The sequence below is a fragment of the Carassius gibelio genome, chromosome B24 (assembly GCF_023724105.1).
Source record: "Carassius gibelio isolate Cgi1373 ecotype wild population from Czech Republic chromosome B24, carGib1.2-hapl.c, whole genome shotgun sequence".
Classification (NCBI taxonomy): Eukaryota; Metazoa; Chordata; class Actinopteri; order Cypriniformes; family Cyprinidae; genus Carassius; species Carassius gibelio.
The window spans coordinates 4,593,429-4,617,514 of record NC_068419.1 but is presented as its reverse complement, the minus strand read 5'-3'; the positions used below and the strand labels follow the sequence as shown (position 1 = coordinate 4,617,514).

Below are 24,086 nucleotides of genomic sequence, written 5' to 3'. Positions count from 1 at the left end.
TAGAGGGGTTGGAAGGGGGCACCAAACCAACTCACCATGAATTCAGCATTATAAATATCCACAGTAAGGTGACACCTTGTCATTTTTAGAAGATGCGTGTGCAGCTGAGATAATGGAAATCCCCTTCGTTCTCAACCGGACTATTTATTTTACAAAGAACTATGTTTCCTCGAAGAAAAGCAAATGGCATGGGTATATTTGGTTAAAAAGAATAGCACAAACAATACCAAGATGTTCCATCACTGATAGTCACCCGATTGTCCAACTTTGGACAAAAGGTTTCAGCATTACCATTACCAAGTTAGGGGAACTATTAACAACTGAGGAAGCAATTTGCTTACAACCATGTCCACAATGCTTTAAGATCGACCTCAAGCATGATTTTGGCATCTACGCAGCGACCTGGGGAAGATGATACACCTTAAGATCGACTGTCCAAACCCGTGAAATGATGCCAACAGCTGCAGTCTATTCTTAAACCCCCGAGCCATCTATAATTCCTCATCACTCATGTCATAGCTGAACGAGGCTCACTTAATTCTCCAGAACTTTTCATTCAGCGGATATTCGACACCACTTTGCTTCACACAAGCAAACAGTCGAACTTTTGCGGTCAGATCCTTTTTCTGCAAATAGCTGCTGCTTAGTGCAATCTGTCATTTTAGAATGTGAGAGCCTAAGATGTCACTCTTAAAGGGATAGTTATCCAAAATTCCAAACAAGTCATTCCAAACCTTTATGGCAAGAACATATTTTGTCTTAACAGTTGATTTTTCTAAATATCTTCTTTGTTTTCCACACATGAAATGTCATACAGCATTGGAACCACATGAAGGTGAGTAAATGATCCCTTTAAGAAGTTTTTCTTAAATTGTAACGGCATCCAAAGTGGTTCAAACCTGATGTCTTGGAGCATGATGCTAATGATTTAAACATGTCAAATTACAAAGTACTTGAACTGGATTCTTAAAATTGGATTACTCAAGAAAGATCGTATTACTTAGGACAGGCCACATCTGAATTACTCAAGGTTTAGCAACTAACTTCACACCGTGTGTATGTGTACAGGCAACAAGTAAGACTGAGAATTAAATTTTATTAAATCTACAGCACTGGACACAGTTTCACAGGTCATGCGATATGCAGTTCATAGAATTAAATTAATATCAATAAGGTATGTTTCAACATTAACACCACCGATAACATTAGAACATAAAAACTACAAACATTTCAACATTGATAAGATTAGCTAGTCAAACACGTTGCATTTCATTCTCTGGAATTCCCTTCTAAAGAAACTGTAAACGTCATCACTTCGTCGGCAAACTTGTTCATGTCCAATTCCATTTGGTGTTCAGCTATGTTTGATTTGAGGAAATAAAAATCTAATCAAAGGGGGCAGTTAAAGACAGTCCAGAGTTGATATTTTCATTAAAGAAGCACATTCAGTGGAAACAGTGGACGTCCAATTTTGTGGTACAGTTTGTGTGCCGAGAGTTACATTTAACAATACGTGAAAAAACCTGGTACCACGAATCTAAAGGAAAAATAAAAACAAGAAAACCTTGACAAAACGAGCTGGCTTTTATCATTCATTTGACAGTGACATCATTCACTGACATCAAGTACCTAAAATGTCCTGAAAACAAGAAAACAATAAGGCACCATCCAATAAAATAATAAAATAAAACTTCAATTGATAATAATTGTCCAGAGTCAAGAAAGCACAAAACAAAAAGCACATTAAAACTGTAATCCACTCGGTACAAAATGTATAAAAAAAAAGAAAGGAAAACAAGCTACATCATCCTTGAGGCGTTTGATGAAAAGTTCTGCTTTTGCCGTCTTCCACGATTGTTCTTAGGACATTTCCTGGAAAAAATAAAGTGAAATAAATATTTAGCAATAAATAACAAAAATAATAAAAAAAATTATATATATATATATATATATATATATATATATATATATATATATATATATCACAGTCATGGCCAAAAATATTGGCCCCCTTGGTAAATATGATCAAAGAAGGCTGTCAAAATTCATCTGCATTGTTAATTGTTAATCATTTTGCTTTTTTATTTAAAAAATTCACAAAAATGTGTCCTTTCATTGGATAATAAGAATTTAAAATGGGGGGAAATATCATTATGAAATAAAGGTTTTTCTCAAATACTCGTTGGACACAATTATTGGCACCCCTAGAAATTCTTATGAGTAGAATATCTCTGAAGTATATTCCCATTCATATTCACAATTTTGAGCACTCCAGTGTGATTATGAACATGAAATTATCCAGCCATGAAATATAAAGAGGAGGGGAAACAAAGCCCAAATTCCCTTAATCATCCATCACAATCAGAAAAACCAAAGACTATATTTCTGATGTGCAGCAAAAGATGATTGAGCTTCACAAATTAGTGAAGTGGCTTTAAGAAAAGAGCTAGAGCAGTGAAAATTCCCATTTCCAGCATCAGGGCAATAATTAAGAATTTCCAATCAACATGAAATGTTATGAATCTTCCTGGAAGAGGACGTGTTTCTATATCGTCCTAATGTGTGGTGAGAAGGACAGTTTGAGTGGCTAAAGACTTTTTAATAAAAAAAACAAAAGGATTAACAATGCAGATTAATTTTCACAGCCTTCTTTGATCATATTTACCAAGGGGGCCCATATTTTTGGCCACGACTGTATATATATATATATATATATATATATATATATATATATATGTATGTATGTATATATAAGTATAACATATACAAGTATTACATTTTGTGTTAATATAAATCTTAAATTAGCTCAAAATTTCTAATTTCATTAGTGTTAAGAAAATGCATTACTGTCATGCATGCTTTCAAAAGACGCTAAAATGTTAATTTTTGTTTAATAATCCAAATGTTATTGGCGATTTTTTCTTACCTGGTAATGCACATGACAACTGCCACAATAATGGCGATCTGCACGGCTCCAATGATAGCAGCTATGAGCACATAATGAAGTTTCTGACCGCTGGGTACCACATACAGGATGTTAAAGTCAGCGATCTCATCACACTGTGTTCCTGTGTAACCTGAGTCACACCTGTGGAAAAACAAGAAACCATCTGAAACTCATCTCCCAACAAATGTCATTTTAATGAACACCAAAAAGAATGCACACGGATCTGTGCAACCAAATACTAGACGCTCACCGGCAGGAGGCGACGCCGAAATTAAATTCACACTGGCCATGAGCGCAGAAGCTGGCGTAGTCGTCCGTGCAGGGAACGGGCATCCAGCCGTATCCTTTTCCTTCACCGGCTTTTGCTGGGTCTAAAAAAGACAACATTCGATTTTAAACTTCATTGCTCAAAGTAGCAGATTAGGCTTCTAGACAGCTTTGCTTTAAAACTTAAAAACATTGATTTTTCTCATTAGATATTCTTCCCCCTGAAATATTTCATATTTTTGGAAGTGGTTAAAAGATTAAGATTATTAGGAGTATACTTGCCAATCAATTCTGGCTTGTAGGGAAGTCCAGGTTCAGTTTTCTTAGCTTTGTCTATATTAAAATGATAAAAAACAAACACGGATTGGTTTGGTAGACATCTATCATTCAAAATCTCATATAAAAAAAGGACTATTTGGCTTGATGCATTATTTGCAGTGCTGTGACTATGACAGGATCTGACCTGGGCATCTCCCTAAATGTTTGACATCGATCTGGTCCTGCTTCATGCAGGACGCCTCTCGCACCAGGCAGGGGTTGTGGTAGGAGTTTCCGTCTGTGCCACACACTGGATTCTCATTGTGCCCACTGCAGTCGATTTTACACGAACAGCTGCAACATTAAAACAAGACCAACAGACAAATTTAAATGCTGTGAATTATTCAAAGGCCAAACTTTTTGCTGGTACAACAGGGAATTTAACTGGAACAAATGTTTCGATAAAGCCCTGAATATACCAGAACGGAAGCTTGTTTCAGCCACAGTGTATAAAAAATGTAAAAAGATAATTATCTCATGGCTTTTGTTCTTTTGAGTTTTAATTTCACATGTGAGAAGAAACGTCTGAATGATCAGGTATGAACTCACAATTGTGAGAAAAAGTCACATAAATCACAATTTCCTTTTTTTGTTTTCTGAATAGTGAGATTTAAACTAAAAGCCAGAATTGCGAGATGTTAATTGTGAGAAATTTGATCAGAACTTGCGATTTAGACCATTTTTCTCTGAAATGCAACTTTACGTATGGCAAATTCTTTATATATCACACAGTTCTGACATTTTTATCTCTGAATTTTGAGATTTTTTTTTTCTTATGCAGTGGCGTAAATTGACTTCCATAAATTGTCGTTATTATAATTAACTAAAACGTTAAAAAAAAAAATATAAAGTACCAAAAAAATTATAAAAAAAAAAAAAAGGAATTTGAATCAAATCAAATAAAACATTTATTTTAGGCAGTGGTCCAGGCAACATTCTCATTTAGATTTAGAACTAAAATAACAAAAAAATATAAAAACTAAAACTTAACAAAAACTGTATAGAGATGTTTATAAAAAACTAAAAACAAACTTAAATACTAAAATTTAAATAGGAAACATAAAATCGAACTCAAAATATTAACAAAAACGATACACGATAATATCGATACTAAAGCAAATATAAGTTTTAATGCCTGGTAAATTGAGTCACTAATTGTCTCCCCCTGCTGGCTGAGGTGATGTAACTCTAATTAGCTGTGAGTGTTTGAGAGCTGTGTCCCTGGGCTCCTGAATCTCATGTCCTTGGAAGCTACAGTGCTTCCTGGAGTTAGTCCATACTGTTCATTAGCGATTGGCAAGAAAATGCAAAAGTAACATGAACCAGGCAGAAAAACCTTTGATACAAAAAAAGTCTTCCCCGTCTCAAGGGAGCAGCTTTGACAGAACTGAATTCTTTCCAACATTATTCACAATGGCAGTTGTGTCCAATGTTGTAAAAATAAATAAATAAATACAATTTCATACATTCATTACTTTAAAAAGCTGGCATGAAAAAGCACAAGACTTATTAATGAAAAACTCCTGGATACTCTTGTAAATCTGGCTGGACAACATAAGCAGGAATCATAAAGGAATGAATGCAGTACGTACGAGTCCTCATCCTCTGCGTCTTCATCACATTCAGCGCCGTACTTGCAGTTGCTGCATTTTGTGATTTTCTTGCCTGAATCTGTGCCTGATCCTTCATATTCTGTAAGACAGTGACAACACAAGTTTAATTAAGGTTATTAAAAAACAAAAAACAAACTGATTTTATTAAAGCATTTTCATTAGCACTGAGGATCATTCTGCATATCTGTTTTCCTCCTGTTTGTCCTTCACGCTGTTCATTTTATAATAAATAGTTCTGTCAAATGATTAATCGCAATTAATCGCATCCAAAATAAGTTTGTTTACATATTATATGTGTGTGTTTTGTGTATATTTATTATGTATATATAAATACACACACATACAGTAAATATTTTGAAAACATTTACATGTATTTACATGTTTATAGTTATATTCATATATAAATATATTTAATATAAAAAAAAATTCTTAAATATTTACATGTATGTTTATGTATTTATGTGTACATAAAAAATATACACAGTACACACACATCTATTATGTAACTTTTAGAAAAACTTTATTTTGGATGCGATTAATCGCGATTAATCGTTTGACAGCACTAACTACAAATTATCAAATTTGGCCGAATTTTTAATTAAAGGCACTCTGAAATACTTGAAAAAGAAACCAACCTGAAACTGAAATATGAAATTTACAATTATAAAAACTTTTAACTAATAAAAACACTTTATATAGTAATTGTTTTCTAAAAATCTGGGCATGGTTATAAAAATATTAATGTAAAATAAAAATAGAATTTTTTTGTGTTGTACAAAATTACTCTTTTTTTATATATATATATTTAGGGAGAATTCTACTTTATTTATACATTTATTTATTTGTGTGTGTGTGTGTGTGTGTGTGTGTGTGTGTGTGTGTGTATATATATATATACATTTTAAATACAAAAAATAGTATTAGTAGTATAAATATATTTTTTCCTTATCAATCTTCATTCTACAATCTATATTCATTGTATTGTATAATACAATAAAATCGAGAATTCTGCCACTTTGAAAATGAGAAATAATACAATAAGTTCAAATCTATAATCTTTTTTTTTGTTTTTTTTTAATGTAAAAGAACGATTAAAAATACTCAGTGGCATAGCACAGATTTCAGAAGTGGCCACTGAGTGAGTACATACTCAACAGCACTTGAGTTGCGTTCCTGCAGTGCTCTGTAATTTGCAGTAATGACAGCTCTAGAGCGGCCTTCATCTTTAAAACCCGCACCAGAGGAGGTTCAAACCCAGCGCAGCCCGAGGTCACTCTTTTATCACAGAACTGGCAACTTCAGCATGACGGGGCTAAAAATAACCTCAGATGGGATGTTTTGGCTGAACTACAGCGCTCCAGAGTGATGGGAGCTCACCCGTTTCTGAGATCTGTAGGTCAAAATCCTAGAAATGACCACGTTTCAATTTCCTTGATATTACCGTTGCTGCTTTATGGTCAGAAACAAATATTAGGAGAAGAAAACAAACCTCCATCTCCAGATCCCGAGCTGCTATCTGGAACAAGAAACAAAAAGTAAGACTTATTATAACTTTCCATTTATAGATACATCAATACATGCATAGTCCTTGTATTATGTATTATTAACATGCATATCAAATTATTATGAGCCATGGCATGTAATTTGGAGATGAAAAGTAATCATGAGATTAATTAGAGCTAAAAATAAAGGCTGTTATGTATCAGATCACACTGCTCATTAGAGTCTCTGAAATAAAGCCTCTGCACATACACAGGAGGATGTTAAAATAGCATTTCTGCACCTCAGAAAAAAAATCTATCTAACTTGTAAAATAATTCATCTTTATTTCTTGATGGAAATTTTTGTCACCAGTGGCCTGTTAGAGGCTCATCAAAAAATAAAATCCAATCAGTTGATAATGTGCATTAGTCACATAAAAAATCTTTTCTATTGAATGTATAAAATGCAATCTGGGTCCAACATTATGGAACATTTTTTATATATTAAAAAAAATATATATATTATATAATTTATATATATATATATATATAAGTAATGTTCTGATATATATGTGTTTTAAAAAAAAAAAAAAAAATTTATACCAGCCACCCCAAAAAATACCCATCTCAGACCAATGCAGATTATTGCAGCATCTTAAAAGAAATGCTTGTGACTTGTTCTGTAAAACACGCACAGTCAGTGTAATATGAACTAAGACAGGAGATGTCAGGTTTTTATTTCAGGAAGTGGAGGAGACGGTCTGGACTCACCAGGATAGCAGGGGCCCTCAGAGGCCAGAAAGATGGGTCTCTGCTGGGTACAGGCTGCTTGTTTCAGATAGCACTCGTTCTGATAGGTGTCTCCGTTTGTACCGCACACAGGGACGTAGTTCTTAGTGCACTGCGGCAAACACATACGAGAGGGGTATTGAGTTCAGCCACTTAGGATTTTTCACTTTAATATGTCTGAAATGGCTCACTGATCAATGAGAGGGGAAATGAATGCAGGTAAATGATTCAGCGTTATGATTTCAGTGATTTCCTGAAGGTCAAATACAGAAAATTCACAATGTTCAATGATTTTTCTTATAGGATCAAGAGTGGACAGAAGCCATCAAACCAGCCATAAATCCATGATAGGCTGTGAATTAAAAGAATATTTCACCTAAAAGTGAATGGGTGCCGTCAGAATGAGAGTCCTAACAGCTGATAAAAACATCCACAAGTAAAGTTGTGAAGTGAAAAGCTGAATGTTTGTAAGAAACAAAAAGCCATCATTAATATGTTTTTAACTGTAAACGGTCACTTCTGGCCAAGATATAAGTCTATAATCAATAATAAAAGAAAAATAAATACATCCTCAGTTTTACTCTCACATCAAAATCCAGAATTTGTTTCAGACTGTTTTCTGTGCATATTTCTCTCCTGATTCAGATGAGACTTTTTCACTGGAAATGTTTTCTATATCATTAGATAGAGGACTCTTGTATTTTAGTCTGAAGCAATCTAAATGATGGATTTGTGTCTTACAAACACACACACACACAGATTATGGACTGGAGTGGTGTGGATTATTCTGACACTTTTATCAGCTGTTTGGACTCTCATTCTGACGGCACCCATTCACTGCAGAGTGAGCAAGTGATGCTTTCATAAAATCAGAACAGCATTACAAAGTAATAAATGAAAGATGTCAAATGTGTACCTGAAACTGGCATACACATTTGATGTCTCCGCCGTTGTTTTGGCAGATGCCGCTGTAACGGCACGTGGTGGCATCACACACTCGCAGGTCGCTCTTCTTCTCTGACAGATCTGACAAAACAGAGACTCATTAAACACCAAATATTCACAAACATGTTGGTCTTGATCATTTTGCAAGCTATGAAACTATTTTTACTTGTATGCTTGTTTCTTTAAATCCTCCAAGATTAAGATTTTTTTCTTCTTCTCAGAATTGCATGTTAAATGTGTGAAAATAGGTTTTATTTTGCCTCTTCAGGACTGATCTGCAACTGGTGGCCCCTCAAAATACTACAAGTTCAGGTGGCCAACGAATGTGCGTTTAACGAGTCTAAATGTGGTTGTGTTAATGAGGCTCCATATGAATGTTCATCCATATACCATAAAACCTTCTATATCTGGAACCAGGAAGTTCATTTAAAGTAAAAACTCTAGTCCAGAATCAGTTTCATCCACTCATTATCAAAGCTGTGAAACACACTGATGTGAAATCAGACTGCTGCCCAGGAAGCAGCTGTACAGAGCATGTGTCCAACAGCTGTCCTTCATATTTCAGACCACTAGCTGTGAGTATGAAGCATATTAACAGAAATGAAGCAAGGCCAGATCCTCCATCTGACACACAGCTGGGACTGACAAACCTCTCAAACCGGGTTCAATAAACGGTTCACACAAGAATGAAGCATTTGTCATTATTCATTTACCCACATGGTGTTCCAAACCTGTATGACTTTCTTTCTTCTGTGGAACAAACAAGAAGATATTTTGAAAAATGTCTCAGTGTTTGCCTTCTAGGAATGTTTTGGACCCCATTTGTGCTCCTCGGAAGACAAGACATACAGGTTTGGAACAATTTATTTCCACAAAATATATATTTTAAAAAACAAATGAACCTGGGAAGCAAGGGACAGTCACAGCTGTGGAAGAAAATTCTATTCATATATTATCCATATATGCAAATTTCAGTCTATTTTTATTTTATTTTTTTCACTTTCACAAAGTCGCTTCCATAAATTCAGTGTTTGAAATTCAGCATTACACATCCGGGAGCTGCAGGAATAGCAGTGGAGCACCGATGCATGATCTCCAGCTGCGCAAGGTGAATATGAATTATTCAATTTTGAATTATGAAAATGCGTGTAGCACTTCATTTTACAATCCTGTTCCTCGTGTAGATATTATGTACTTATTATAGTAATTACAATAACTATGTAATAACTAGGTACTAACCCTGAACCTACCCCTAAACCTAACCCTACCCCATTGTAGTTACCTTGTATTACCAGAACTTTCTTAGATAAATACACTGTAAGTACACTATAAGTACATGTAAGTACACGTACTATAAAATAAAGTGCAACCAAAATGTGTGTGAAACATTTTTACTTGAAATATCCACAGATTAAATAAACAATTATGTTAAATTTCAGGACCTTACAATGCAAGCCCTGAAAATACAAGACATCAAAATGCAAGCATTGTTAATTCAATGCATTATTTTTTCAGATAGTGCAATACAACATGCTTTTGCCAATTTTCTTCCATAGACCTATGATAACATCATACTGTTTTTAGTATCTTACAGTTCCACATAAATGCAACTGCATATGAATACATAAAAAAAAAATTGTATGATGATATACAACAAAGTATGATATTATGAACAGATTTTACATTCAAAAGAAATGAATACTTCTTTTCAGCAAATGCAGTTTTTTGCATGTTCTATTCATCAAGGAATCTTGCAATAAATGTATAGGCACTGATAATAATAAGAAATGTTATTTGCGCAGAAAATCAGCATATAAGAATGATTTCTGAAATATTATGTGACACTGAAGATGAGTAATGATGCTGAGAATTAATTGCATCATAGAAATAATATTAATCTATCTGTCTATCTATAGCAATATATGTTCAGAATTTAAAAAAACATTTGTAAATTGTGTATTCTGAATGGGTTAACTGGTTTGTATTATAAGTGTTGGATAAATTACTCTGAATGAAATTCAAAATGTTTTCATTTTTCCTAATTCTGAGTTTTTAAATAGATCTATGTAAACAAAGCACTTTAAAGCAAGCACAGCAGCCTATGACAACTTATCCTCAGGATATGAATGAAGATTTCATCTAGCCTAAATTAAGAACAAATCACCCCAAAGCAGGTGACTGGCCATGCAAATGCAGTGCAGCGGGCAGCCGTAACCCTCGTGTAAATGCAGACAGACGAGACGAGGCGAAGGACGGTCTGTTAATGAAGAGCAGACACTTAAAGCTACTACAGACGCTTCCTGGCTCTCGGCCGAGCCGCGCATGCATTTGGAAAACTGCTCCAATGCTGCTGCCACAGAAACCCGGAAAGTTTTCCAGATGAAACCAATGCACAGGCTTCAGACAAGAGAAGTTCATTAATCAGGCTGTTCAAATGAGACGAGAGGTTAATCTGTGGAGGTGTTAACGTGCTGTAATAAATGATGTGTTGGGTCTGGCACCTGAGGGAATAGACCAACCGATAATAAGAACAGTGTCAGAGTGAGCTGGATTTCACAGCCTGAGTACACGAATACATGTGATAAAAGTTTGAAAAGCAATTAGGAATAAAATGTTCTTAAGGCAAGAAACCACAGGTAAATAATACATATATACAGTATATATATATAACCATACTTGCACATTTGATTAATAACAGTACATCAAGACAAATGTTTTGTATTACAAGTCTTCTGAGATGTTATGATTAAATATGCAAATGAGGAATTTTCTAAATAAATATGCACTAATTTGCATACTTTTCCAGAAAAGAAATCTGAACACTGGATAAAGCCAGATACGAGTGCCTTGTTTCTTTTTTGGTGACATTAGAGATTTTGGATATCTTTATCATAACAATACTGTCAACAGCTAGAAGACAATTTTTTTTAACAAATTGTTTGGAATACAATATTCTATAAACTACACAAATGATACTTGAACAAATCTCTTCGGAATATAGACAGAAATAAAACTGTGAAGTTAGGTGTTTGTAAGTATTACGGAAGTGGAGATGTCTGATTCACAACAGGAGGGGGAAACATTTAGGGAAAAAAACTAAACTATTAGAATGTTCTCCCATTAACAAATTCTAATGCATATCTCATGTACAGTGCTGGGAAAAGGTTTTTGCCCCTTTCCCGTTTTAAATTTTTGTGCATATTTTTCACACTTAAAAGATTCAGATCATCAAACAAATTGTAATATTATACAAAGATAATGCAAGTAAATACAAAATGCAATTTTTAATTGACGATTTCATTTATTTAAGGGAAAAAAGCTTTCCAAACCTAACTGGCCCTACGTGAAAAATGAATTGTTAAATCATGAAAGAACTGTGATTAACCACATTATTTTGGAAAGCTGAGTTAAACTTCTCTGGCCACACCCAGACCGGCTGAATCAAGAAATCACTTAAATAGAATATGTCTGACAAAGTGAAGCATGCTTAAAGAGCAACACATCATCCCACAATCTAAAGAACAGATGACAAATAAAATAGTTGACATGTATCCGTCTGGAAAGGGTCATAAAGCCATTTCTAAGGCTCTGGGACTTTAACAAACCATGGTCAGAGCCATTATCCACAAATGGGGAAACCTTGGAACAGTGGTTAACCTTCCCAGGAGTGGCCGACCTACCAAAATTATGCCAAGAGCGCAACGTCGACTCATCCAGGAGGTCATTAAAGAACCCAGAACACTGGCCACGATTAATGTCAGTGCTCATGATTCAATAATAAGAAAGAGACCGGGGAAAAACAGCATCCATGGAAGAGTTCCAAGGCAAAAAAACACTGCTGACCAAAAAGGCTTGTCTCACATTTGGCAAAAAAAATATCTTGATTATCCCCAAGACTTTTGGGCAAATCTTCTGTGGACTTATTATGCAACAAAAGTTGCACTTTTCGGAAGGCGTGTATCCCGTTACATCTGGCATAAAACCAACACAGCATTTCATAAACAGTCAAACAGTTATTAGATTTAGGGGCAATTACTTGTACACATAGTGCCAGGCAGGTTTGGACAGCTTTTTTTCCTTAATAAATGAAATCATTATTTCTGCATTTTGTATTTACTCTGGTTATCTTTATGTATTTTTAAAATTCGTTTGATGATATGAATCTTTTAAGTGCAATATGCAAAAAATGCAATGAACTGTTTGATTTCCAACATGCATCAAAATATCTTCTTTTGTGTTCAACAGAAGAAAGAATCACATACAGGTTTGGAACTACTTGATATAGAGTAAATTATGATTATAATTAAAAATGCTGGGTGACGTAGCCCTTTAAGTTCCATAGCAGGTTAAGTGATATTTAAGGTTGTTGTGAAAAATGCTGTAAGAATGGCTATTATCTTTTTGTTTAAAATGTAAAAATACACAGTTGCATTCACTTTTATTCATGCATGTCTGCTTCATATTTACAAAACAAGTTCCTCTACTGAACAGCCAACCAATAAGCCCTAACCTTCACACCAAGCCTCATTCAACTGCTAGTTCCTTCATGGGACATTCCTTAGACGTCCCTCATCTGAACTGACCCATTTCCAACTACACATCTCCAAACAAACAGAGCACAATGTGTGTGGGGTAGAAATGGGGCAGAGGGGAGACCCAGATCTCACACTGCGCAAAGATAATCAGAGCAGCGACGGAAATCAATGGCGTTTGAAAGATAAGGACATCAGTCCATTGCCTGCAGCCAAACAGCTCATCCGCTCAAGAGCAGTCGATACTCATCTCCTCAATGGGTCAATAGACCCCACAAAGCGTCTCTTATTAAAAAGGAGGAAGCTGTGACGTTATAGCTCAACTTTGGGCCCTCGTTCCCATTTAAAAGACGTTTAACTGCATCATATGCTAGGTACTTTTCTCCTTCTTCAGCAGCTTATAACACTTCACATATTTAAAGATGTTTTTGAAAGAAGTTCAATGCAAGTATCATATAAATATGAGTCTAAAGGGAGCTGTGCTGCTTTGGCCATGTTATGCAAATGAAACTTTAATGATCATGCAAGACCGGCAACATGAACCAGCCTGAACCAGTATGGAAATTAAAGCATGACTTTTCAGCAGGGAGTGTGGAGTCCAGCGCTGCGAAAACAACATAACACACAGCATATGGAAAGAAAAGTTTTACATGGGATTATAGATTGCAAACATATATATCAAACATTAACATATTAACACAAACACACACACACATATATATATATAATTATTAGAGAAATTACACAAAAGCTGTTTCTCTGATATATACACACACACATATACACATACGCATACACATTCACATACATATATATATATATATATATATATATCTCTGTTATAAAATTACACTTTAGCATTTACTTCCTTCTCACTGATACACAATTCTAGCTCCTCAAGTTGAGCTTGAACGTGCTTTAAGAACAATGAAGTAACCCAATCTCTCAGAGCGTGTGCTCCTGGCTGTGCTTTAATTGTACAACTAAAAACTGCTGAGAGGGACGAGAGCATTATATGCATTTGCTCCATTCTGTAGTGCTTCTTTGCCTCTGGCATTTTAGGGACACACACACACACAAAAAGACAATACACTTACTAAGAAGCAGAGAAAGATGGGTGATGGGTAAAGCTAAAGAGAGACACTTAAAAGAGACACTTAAAGCTACTTCAAAGCAAAATGTATATCATGAGCAGGAATGCATTGCACTTTTGGTCTGAGGGTTGCAGTGGCAAACGTCCTAAAGAGAGTGGACGACTAGAGATGTTGTTAATGAGTCCCAACCAGAATCCACTGCAGTCATCTTGTGCTGTTCTAATTAGATCAGTCGGGTCTTTGAGATCAAACAAGCGGTGACACGGATCTCTTAGTCTAATGTTGTAAGACCAAACATTCAAAGGTATGAAGCTATCAGCCATTACTGTGAAGGAGTAGTTTGTGCAGTCTAGTGGTCAGAAACCACCGGCGCTTTGATCTGCAAGGTGGTTAGTACATTGATTTGAAGTGATAAACTTGGTTTAACCTCAAATTATTTGGAGAAATATATTCTCTAACATGTTAAAAGTGTTTTACCGCAATTCCAACAAGTTATAGTCTTGTGGTAAAGAATACCACTACTATATATACAACCTATATACCAGAACCATCAACTAGAGGTAGGAACCGGTTCTTCTGAAGTACGCAACAGAACTTTAACCATCAAAGTGATGGTGTAACTACAGATAGAAGGAAACAAAGGACCAGCATGGTCCACTTGGCAGTGTCTGTAGATGGCAGTAATTGTGGGCTGGGTCTCTTTGAAGGCACCATCTGTGAAGGGCTTGCTTTAAATAATTGCCTCTTAATTATACCCTAGTGTGCAACTGACAGAATCCACAAGCATGACATCAGAGTTAAGCACTTTAGGACCAAAACACACCTTGGTATGATATGACACAAAATGTTACGCGAGCAATCTTAAATGAGCAAGCATTATTGGTTTGTTTTAAATATTAAAATACGTTCTCATTCCAACGTAATATATAAAGACAAATCTAAGTAAACAATTAGTTTGTTTGTTTGTTGAAACATTCTGGCCAGCTCCACATGGTAACACTGGCTAAACCAATGGTGTGAGTTTGAGGGCGGGGCTATGTGTTCTTCTGACCAAAAGCAGAAAGAGGAGCGTTTGGGAAGCCTGATTGAAAACAATCATTATTTCTGTGACTCTACACTTAATAAATAAAGATTACGTACGTTTTTTTTTTTTAAGGGATGCCATAGAACTATTTTCCTTAACGAAAACTTTTTAGTTTGAAGATTTTTATAATCTAAAGGACATTTTTCCACTTAGTTAAAGACTATTAACTTATATCTGCTTAATGCTTTCTACTTAAATTCCAAACTTATCTAAGTAAATTTTACATTTTTTAAAACATTTGTTAAACCCTTCCGACCAGTGCCCCATGGCAACGCTGATTTAGCCAAAGGTGCAAATTAGAGGCGGAGCTATCTGTTCATCCTGACCAATGGCAGAAAGGGAAGTGTTTGGGAAACCTGATTGAAAACAATCCTCTCATTATTAAGATGACTCTACACTCCTAAAAATAAAGGTTCCAAAAGTTTTAGTTTTTTTGCCTAAAAGCACCATTTTTGGTTCTTCAAAGAACCTTTCAGTGAAATAGTTGTTAAAAGAACATTTTTATTTAGTGTTAAGATTATTTTTTATGATCTAAAGAACGTTTTCTACTATAAAGAACCTGTGCAATGAAAAGATTCCATGGATGTCATGAAACCATCAATGCCAATAAAATACATTTATTTTTAAAGAGTGCACTGACGCAGAAATGACACAGTTCTCACTTTAAACCAGCTAAACAGTTCAATGCTATCTGCTTAAACATTTTCAGCTTTGTCTAAAACGGAAAGCTACCAAGGACGGGCTAAACTAGCGTGACAACACGCAGGGTGAACATATTGCCTTAAATTGGTTCGCAAGCACCCGCTGCATGCACACACATGCATTATGCAAAGCTTTGCAATACCGCTTCCCTCCGGTCGACCCCTCGCCCTGTCACGGTGGACGCCATTGATTTCAGACCTATGGGCTACGGGGAAGCTTTGTGCATAAAGCATCTCTCTCGCACTGGAGTGATTCGGAGGCAGTTTGTTCAATGGAAAGCCATTAAATTGACTGATGACTATAAGAGTTGGGTTTTCATATCCAGCCTTGCTTTAGAACCTTGAATACAAAACGGTGGTTGCATGTCAATTGATATTCTCAGATGCGTGCGCTTTGTGTTGTGAGCGATGTGTGTTTCAAGAGTGGTCTGCAAATGGGCTGAAGACTACTTAAAGAAATTATTCTATGTAGCTTCAGAGGTTCTCCATTCATGAGCCAGTGTGTCTGTTTAGATCAGACAAAGATCAGAGCTCTGATTGGTAAGAGCACAGGATGTACTCAGCAGTAAATGCTATTTAAAACACATTATGTAATGACATTATCCAAAATTCAAAAGGCTTATTTAAAGAATAATAGAGTAGATAGAGATTAGATACACTTAAAATGAACAAGTAAAGTTTCTGTTCTCTTGCTAAGGTCAGACTGTGATGTCATTATGGGTCACAGAGTTGCAATGGTGTGCATGCACATCGACTTCTATGTATAACGTTTAATTTACTTTGTATTAATGACATTTATGTTAATATTTATTACAAAAATATATGAATTAATGCAAATAAAATGCAACTGACTGTAGCTATACTTGGTTAAGAAAGCAAAATAAATTGGCCTGTAAAATAAATTTTAAAAAAAGATACAATAATACTTTGCATGGCAATGAGCCAACAGTATTTTGGTGCAAATGAATGTCAATTGGTAGTACACTAATATAATATTTGGCCCACTGTGATATTAATTCAAATGCTGTTTTTACAGAAAGTAATTTTTCCATATACATTTTCCCATTTCGTTTAGCTTATTGTTCAGATCACAATAATGTTAATATCTTTCACTCAAAATGATATTTTGTTCCTTTGGTACAATAAACAAACTTTCAAACTGTGTTGCATCACTAATTCAATATAAAAATCAAGTTCCTGAGGCAAAACTACTCTTCTAAATCAGGTAAGCAATGTGATATTTATCTAAAAATGAGGATGAAATAATTGCATTCTAATTTATCATTTGCTGACAACTAAAAGCAAGAGAGAGGCAAGCATAAATATTGATTAACTGAGATCCAGGATCAAATTCCAGGAACTTCATAAATACAGAAATCATATCTGGGTTTTTAATAAAATACAAAGACTAACATGACAATTAAAGGCACTTTTTGCAAGGTTCTCAACACTGTAAACTTGCCAAAATGCATACAGCACTACATTAGGCTCTTCAATAAAAGAAACCCCATTAATGCGGTGGTCCAGAATAGCACGTCTAGTGAATTAGTGACACTAAGGAGAAGAGCATCAATGAAGGGTGCTTTTTCTGCTTGTGGTCAGTACTATCCCAACTGCTGAGGGCAATTCGGATGCCCCTGAGACTTGCTCCATTGTGTTCCTGCCTTTTACAAAACCAGCCCTTTGCTTATGCAGGACATCCACTGATTAAACCACTGGAGCCTGGAGCTTTGAATCTGAAAACACTGGCGCACAATGGCCGCTATTGTCAGCTGCTTTTCCTTCTATTAATTCTAGGTGACAAAAAGGGTGTCAGGATTTAAAAAGGAAAGACAGCGAGGGGAAAAGGCGTCCATCTGGAGAGTTTACATTATATATAATGACCCAAAAGCCAGAGCTTTGCTTTGTGTTAAAAGGTTACATTTTAAACAGCTACTTATTTTAATATGCAGTCGGTGTGTAAAAGGTCATCAGGTGCAAAGTTGAGCCAACAGGATTCAAATGTGCAATTATATCCGTCCATGTATACTAACAAACAAGTTAAAGCTTTATACATTAGCCTACAACCGAAAAATCACCAAATGTTGCAATTCAACTACCATGACAGAGCATTATCTCCACTAATCTTTAAGACAATTACTTGGATACGCTTGGAAACATCCATTATCCAAGGACAATGAACACATGTTTCCAAAGGGCATACAAAACAGTAAATAAGACCACAACATCTTTTCAAACAGGCCTCGAGCCTGAAAGCCCCCATCGGTCACCATACGGGACAGTATGGACAGAGGGGCTTACTCTTGCCATCCCAGGCCGCATACATGTGGCTTAAAGCATAATAATTGGCCTATCCTTGTGCATAAAAGAAATATATATCTATATATATAATTTTATGCAAATCTTATAAAGAAAGCATTTTCCTTAGCTGAGGAGAGAATTTGTGGTTACCTCAGATGAGAGTGATGTTATAGGGTGGGGTTCACTTCACGCTTCCCTTTATATTGTCTCACCTGATCTGGTGCATCAAAAGATGGATGCTTCACTTCAGCCCATGCAAAACCATTCAAAGGCGAGGTAACAAATGCACGCAGTTCAAAATAGCCCCATGCATCTGTTTATTTGACAGGAACACACTGGTAGTTTCATTTTAGCATCCCTACACTGCCTGCATCTCGTAAGCCTCCAGAGGCCATGCTCGAATCTCCATCTTCAACAAATGTGCAATATCTCCTACAAACATAAAAAAGTGAGCATGCTTTGGTTTTCATACAACATATTAAGAAGTGAAGGAATACCTAAGCAGCCTTTGCCTTTTCCGGACACACAGTCAGTGTTCTGCGGGTTGGATGCTTGAACGGATCCCAGAGCTGGGCAGAGGATGACGGTCAACAGGAAGAACACAGACAGTTCTGGTCGGGTCCAGCTTACATGACCGGTGCCCACCAACATGATGTATCTGTATCTCCTCTATGACCTGTTAAATAAAGGTGCAGGGGAACAAAAGACGAGCAGGCTGCGGAGGACGCGGAAAATATCCCTTTTAAAACGTGTTTGTGTCCCAGGAAGGCCGACGGAGCCTTATGAGCATCCCTCCGGTTAAAAACAAGCGTGCATTTTTATCACAGGCACATTTTTTTAGCGCGGATTCGCTGTTGAGCTGGAGCGCGTCTCAATAACAGCTCGCGGACGCCTCTCGTTCCGTCTTTGTGTGCATCTCAAGCGCGTCTGTTTTGCTGGTTGTGGGGAAAAGGCGACGCGTATCGACGGTTTAACGTCCTTTAGGAATCGTTCGTCCTCGGGTGTCTTTGCTGTCCTTTCGCGTCGGGGCAATGTCGCGATTCTCCTAGCCCAAAATCCCAACAACAAAGGGTCGGCACGGATGGGTTGTAGTCACGTGACTCCTGAACCATCTCCTCCCCCAATTCCCGGAGGAAACGCAGGACCCCTAAAAATCTGCAAGCCTACAGTTGGGTCATTACTAGGATGCAGTTCATTTCCATGTGGTGGTCGTATATGACTCAGTCAGTGGCGTGTGGTGGGAACGAGTTTGAGTTTATTAGGCTAATAATAATTCATTTTCCAGTTGATGTTTGCACAGCAGCGTTATTTACTAGTTCACTGATGTACTATTATAGTCTTACTAATATTTAGAATTGTTTATTATTATTTTTTATTTTTTTATTTTTTTACTTTAGCTTAAATTTGAATCATTTGTTGATTTTATAATTAATGTTTTAAAAAGTATCTATTTTTTTTTTTCAATCTTGGTTAAAGTTTGAGTAATTAGGTTGTTTTTTATGCCTTTTTTAAAAATATCTATTATTTTTAATTAAATTCATGTTAGTTTTAATTTACCAAACTAAATAAAAATTAGAAAACTTGCCCCAAATAAGTACATGTGTGTATATACATACACATACACACATATAGCGTTTTAAAAGGTTTTTAGGAAAAAAAAATATATATATATATAAATTCTTGTATTTATCTTACACTACTAACAAATCAAGCAATACTGTATTAATAATAACATATTAACAATTTAAATAAATATCACAACATTTACAGTATATTTATGTTTTATGACTTTCATATAAATATATTTATTAATATATATTCAGTATATTTATATGATTTTTAAAAGATCTATATCAATATTTAACCCCAAAATGTTTTATATATTACATAACCATAGTAAATATGGTTTTCCCATCATTTTGTCACTTAAATGCTTACAAATGATTATTAATATAATAAAAATTAAATTAAATGATTAAATTAAATTGAATTAAAATAATAAATATTAAATACAAATATAAATATTTTTATTATAGTATTTTCTGTATTTCTTTTTTATAATGTAATTGTGTAAACCTGTATTTGTACGGACATCATCACCATTAACTTTTACTATATAAAAAGGATGATGCATATTGTTGTATACTGACATATTTGTTTTAATGGCTAGAGAGAGAGTGTTAGGTAGTGCGTGATTAATTGCAGTCTAAATGTTGTGATTTGGTGACAGTCATAAGGATGCACTGACACTTACGTCTGCAGTGCTTTCTTTAGACACCTCAAATGTTTCCAGTCTATATTCATAAGTTTCTGTCATTTTCATCTATCATCTCTGAAATGCAGATTAATGGATTATTTCCTCCAGATGCACTAAATGCCATCCATTATAAAATTGTGGCCCGTTATGACATTTTACGCTGTTTTAATGACAGTTCAACACACAAGGGGCCATTAAAAGATTAAAACACAGACAGAGCAGTAATATTCGATAAATCTTTTTGAAATGTCGCTGTGAGAGCAGCTTTATATTTTGGTATAACATTTATGTATACATGTATGTATGTAACTGAGGTAGATGCTTCATATCTAAACGTGTGCTGTGCTGCAGGGTTGTTCGTCATAATTTGGTCTGGATGGCCCAGCTGTACTAGTGGTGTCAATATTGATCCCGAGGCCACACGAGGACACTATTGATCTCACTGACAGACATTTAATAGACTGACTTACAAAAACCAGACAGTCACTGCTGCTGCTGCTTCTTTTCCTCTAAACTATCCAGAATGAGTTCTGTATTTCGTAGTGAGGAAATGTGTCTTGTGCAGCTGTTTTTTCAAACTAAATCGGCTCACAGTTGCATCAATGAACTCAGGCATAGTTCGGTTTCAGCTGTGTAAATACTCTTTCTCTAATGGTTTGATTTTATAGTTTTTATGCTACGATGGAAGATTCATTTGTCAGATTGTCAAATTACCTTAACAGCATCCATTGATTTTTAAATGCAGTCTGCTTTTAGCAGTAGGCTATGCACAGTTTGCATAGAGCAAACGTATTGTGTCATTCTTCAGCTCGTATTGATCTGGAATTGTCACAGAATTTGATTTGGTGAATACGCAATAAAGAGACAAAAAAAAAAAAGGAGAAATTATTAATTTATTATATTTTATACAAGGAAGCAAACAGATATCAGGGCTTCTACTTCATGTTTTCAAATAAAGCTAGTTTTCTAGTAGAAGGTAATTTTTTTATTAATAAAATGTTTTGCAAGCAACATTTTTTTCGTCATAGATGATATTATAAATATAATTAGTACATTTTCTGGCTCTTTGAATGTATCGGTGAACAATAGCCACATTAAAAATATTTGTCAAATGTGTTTAAAGTGAATGAACATGCAATGACTTGTGCAATATTATTTATAAATAGCATTACCGGAAATCTAAGTAGGTACAGGTACAAAATGTACATATAGTACATAAAATGAGAAACCCTTGATCCAAGCAATCATTTTCTATTCAAGAAAGCTTAGCAAGATAATCTCCAGCGCCACCACCAGGTCAAACTAAATCTCAGAAGCCGATTTAACCCTGATCCCACAGAAGATGGGAAACCATGAGGTGTGTTACCTTGTGTGCCCTCTTGGGATGGAGCAAACCCAATAAAGGTGGACAAAGTGACAGTCATGCAGGTCAAAGACCACCTGTAAAAACACGATATCTTAAGCCTTGATGGGATGATATATCAACAATTCATTGCTCTGTTGGAAACTGCTGTAGATTTCAACACTAAAGCAGACAAGAAAATGTGGCCTGTATGTCAAATCCTATATAACTCTGTAGGTTCACCTGTCAAGCCCTGACTTCAGGACAAGGGGATGCCAAGTCCTCCACCTTAAATTCAACATCAAATCAACATCTGAGCAACAGTCCACCCTGATTTCACTCACGCTGGACACTTTTTGTTTAGAGAAAACATTTTTAATTAACTGGTGCAGAAATCTTCAAAAACAATTTTTACATATGGTTTGCAGATAATCAAAGTACACCATGAAAAATAATAATCAGTGATAACTTGATGGAGGTTTGGAGTTCTGCTACATTCTTGAAACATAAGCAGGGTTTTCGCACACATTACTTACAAACCTGTTGCTGATATCCTTTATGCACTGTAGCAACATTTATTTTTATAACAAATAATATACATTTTTTATAATAATAATAATAATAATAATAATAAAAAAACAGTTTAGTATTTAAACAGAATGCTAGATTTGTCATGAAAGATCTGTCCACATATGACAGGAATGGTCCCTTACCGAGCCTCCAAGTCATCCTAATTTAAAAACCAAGCCTATTAACTTATACCATATGAATAAATAAAAGCATTTTCACACAGTGATTAAAAGAAAAAGAAAGAAAATCTCAATGCAATCTAAACGGGTTTCAGATAAATATTTTTGGCCTGCTTCAAACCCATAAAATCATCACAACAAAAGGCCGGAAATTTGTGAAATCGATTAGGTTTTCTAATCATGTATATCTACTACAGCTGATGAGAATGCAAAGCAAAAAAGAGAGTACATTTCAATCGTATCCTATGTTTCACAGACTTCAGGATCATCTTCCTCGACTCTTCCATAAGGTACACATGTGCAACATCACATGTAGTGTAATGACAACACTGGCATGCACTGAAACATTGAGGCCTTGCGAAAACATTGTTCTTCTACACAGCTATTGCTCAGAATGTTGAAGGCAAATCTTGTGGTCCACTACACTTTTTTTAAAGTAAGCTCACCCCAAAAAACGAAAATGTTTGGATAATTTACTCACCTTCAGGCCATCCGAGATGTAGATGAGTTTGTTTCTTCAACAGATTTGGAGAAATGTAGCATTGCATCACTTGTTCACCCATAGTTCCTCTGCAGTGAATGGGTGCCCGTCAGAATTAAAGTCTAAACAGCTGATAAAAACATCCCGATAATCCACAAGTAATCCAGAACATCTCCAGTCTATCAGTTATTATCTTCAGAAGCAAAAAGATGCGTGTAAGAAACAAAATCAATGATTAAAACATCTTTTTTAATTCAGACTGTTGCTTCATTTAAAGACTCATCCATAATCCACACTTTTTCAGTGAAAAAGTCCATCTCTCTTGAAAGACGAGACAACTTGTTCACTGTGAAGTGTACCTATGGGTTATGAACTGGTATTTAAGACGGAAACAAAGTTTGAAGTTAAAAATGTCTTGATGGATACAAATTATTTGGATTATTGTGATGTTTTTATCAGCTGTTTGGACTCTCGTTCTGACGGCACCCATTCACTGCAGAGGATCCACTGGTGAGCAAGTAATGAAATGCTACATTTCTCCAAATCTGTTCTGATAATTAAACAAACTCAACTACATTTTGGATAGCCAGAAGGATGAGTAAGTGATCAGCAACTTTTCGTTTTGAGGCAATTCCTTTTCTGCACAGAAAGTCAAGTTATGTCCAAGCAGTGTATTCTATTGAAAAAGTTTACTTGCAATACTTCAAGATTTGCTGAAATTATTTGAGGGGGAAAAAAAATGAACAAAATTAAAAAGAAAACAGTTACAGAACTGCTTAAAATGACTGCTAAAATCGCATTCATACAAAACGGCAAAACGGTCGCACAACTCTACACTTATTTCCATACCCTTACTGAATGCACAACACAAAACTTAAGTGGAAAAGTAACTTTTTTTAAATACTACATATTGCAACAAGCAAAATCAAGTATGTGCGCTGTACCTTATTAAATTATACTGTTCATTTGATCTTTGACCAATAAAAAAGAAAATGCTGCTTTTAGTAGTCTTCACGGCAGCATTTTGTAAACCATTAAAGATCTATGAAGCACATTTGGCAACTAAATGAATCATGTAGGGCCAGGTCTACTGATATTTTAGTAACAACATTGTATCAGCATTTTTAAAGTTTAAACAATAGCTCACTCAAAAATTACATTTGTCTGCTTAAACTGTTGGCAACC

General features: G+C 35.3%; 1 protein-coding gene across 1 annotated transcript; it reads right to left on the bottom strand.

Moving 5' to 3' along the window:
• Positions 1 to 1,076: 1,076 nt before the first annotated feature.
• Positions 1,077 to 19,243, bottom strand: LOC128013339 (tomoregulin-1). Its single transcript, XM_052596255.1, has 10 exons — positions 18,570 to 19,243; positions 8,332 to 8,441; positions 7,398 to 7,527; positions 6,635 to 6,661; positions 5,125 to 5,224; positions 3,678 to 3,826; positions 3,497 to 3,547; positions 3,198 to 3,318; positions 2,927 to 3,088; positions 1,077 to 1,872 (listed from the first exon to the last, which is right to left on the bottom strand). The coding sequence occupies exons 1-10, from the start codon at positions 18,721 to 18,723 to the stop codon at positions 1,800 to 1,802; spliced, it is 1,077 nt and encodes a 358-aa protein (XP_052452215.1). The 5' UTR covers positions 18,724 to 19,243; the 3' UTR covers positions 1,077 to 1,799.
• Positions 19,244 to 24,086: the final 4,843 nt, after the last annotated feature.

Excerpts from the sequence above, each read along its gene's own strand:
- LOC128013339 (XM_052596255.1), bottom strand. The coding sequence starts at position 18,723 with ATGTTGGTGGGCACCGGTCATGTAAGCTGGACCCGACCAGAACTGTCT. Across the intron at positions 8,442-18,569 it reads AAAAGGCAAAGGCTGCTTAG|ATCTGTCAGAGAAGAAGAGC; the intron begins GTATTCCTTCAC and ends CTGTTTTGTCAG. Across the intron at positions 3,548-3,677 it reads ACATTTAGGGAGATGCCCAG|ACAAAGCTAAGAAAACTGAA; the intron begins GTCAGATCCTGT and ends ATTTTAATATAG.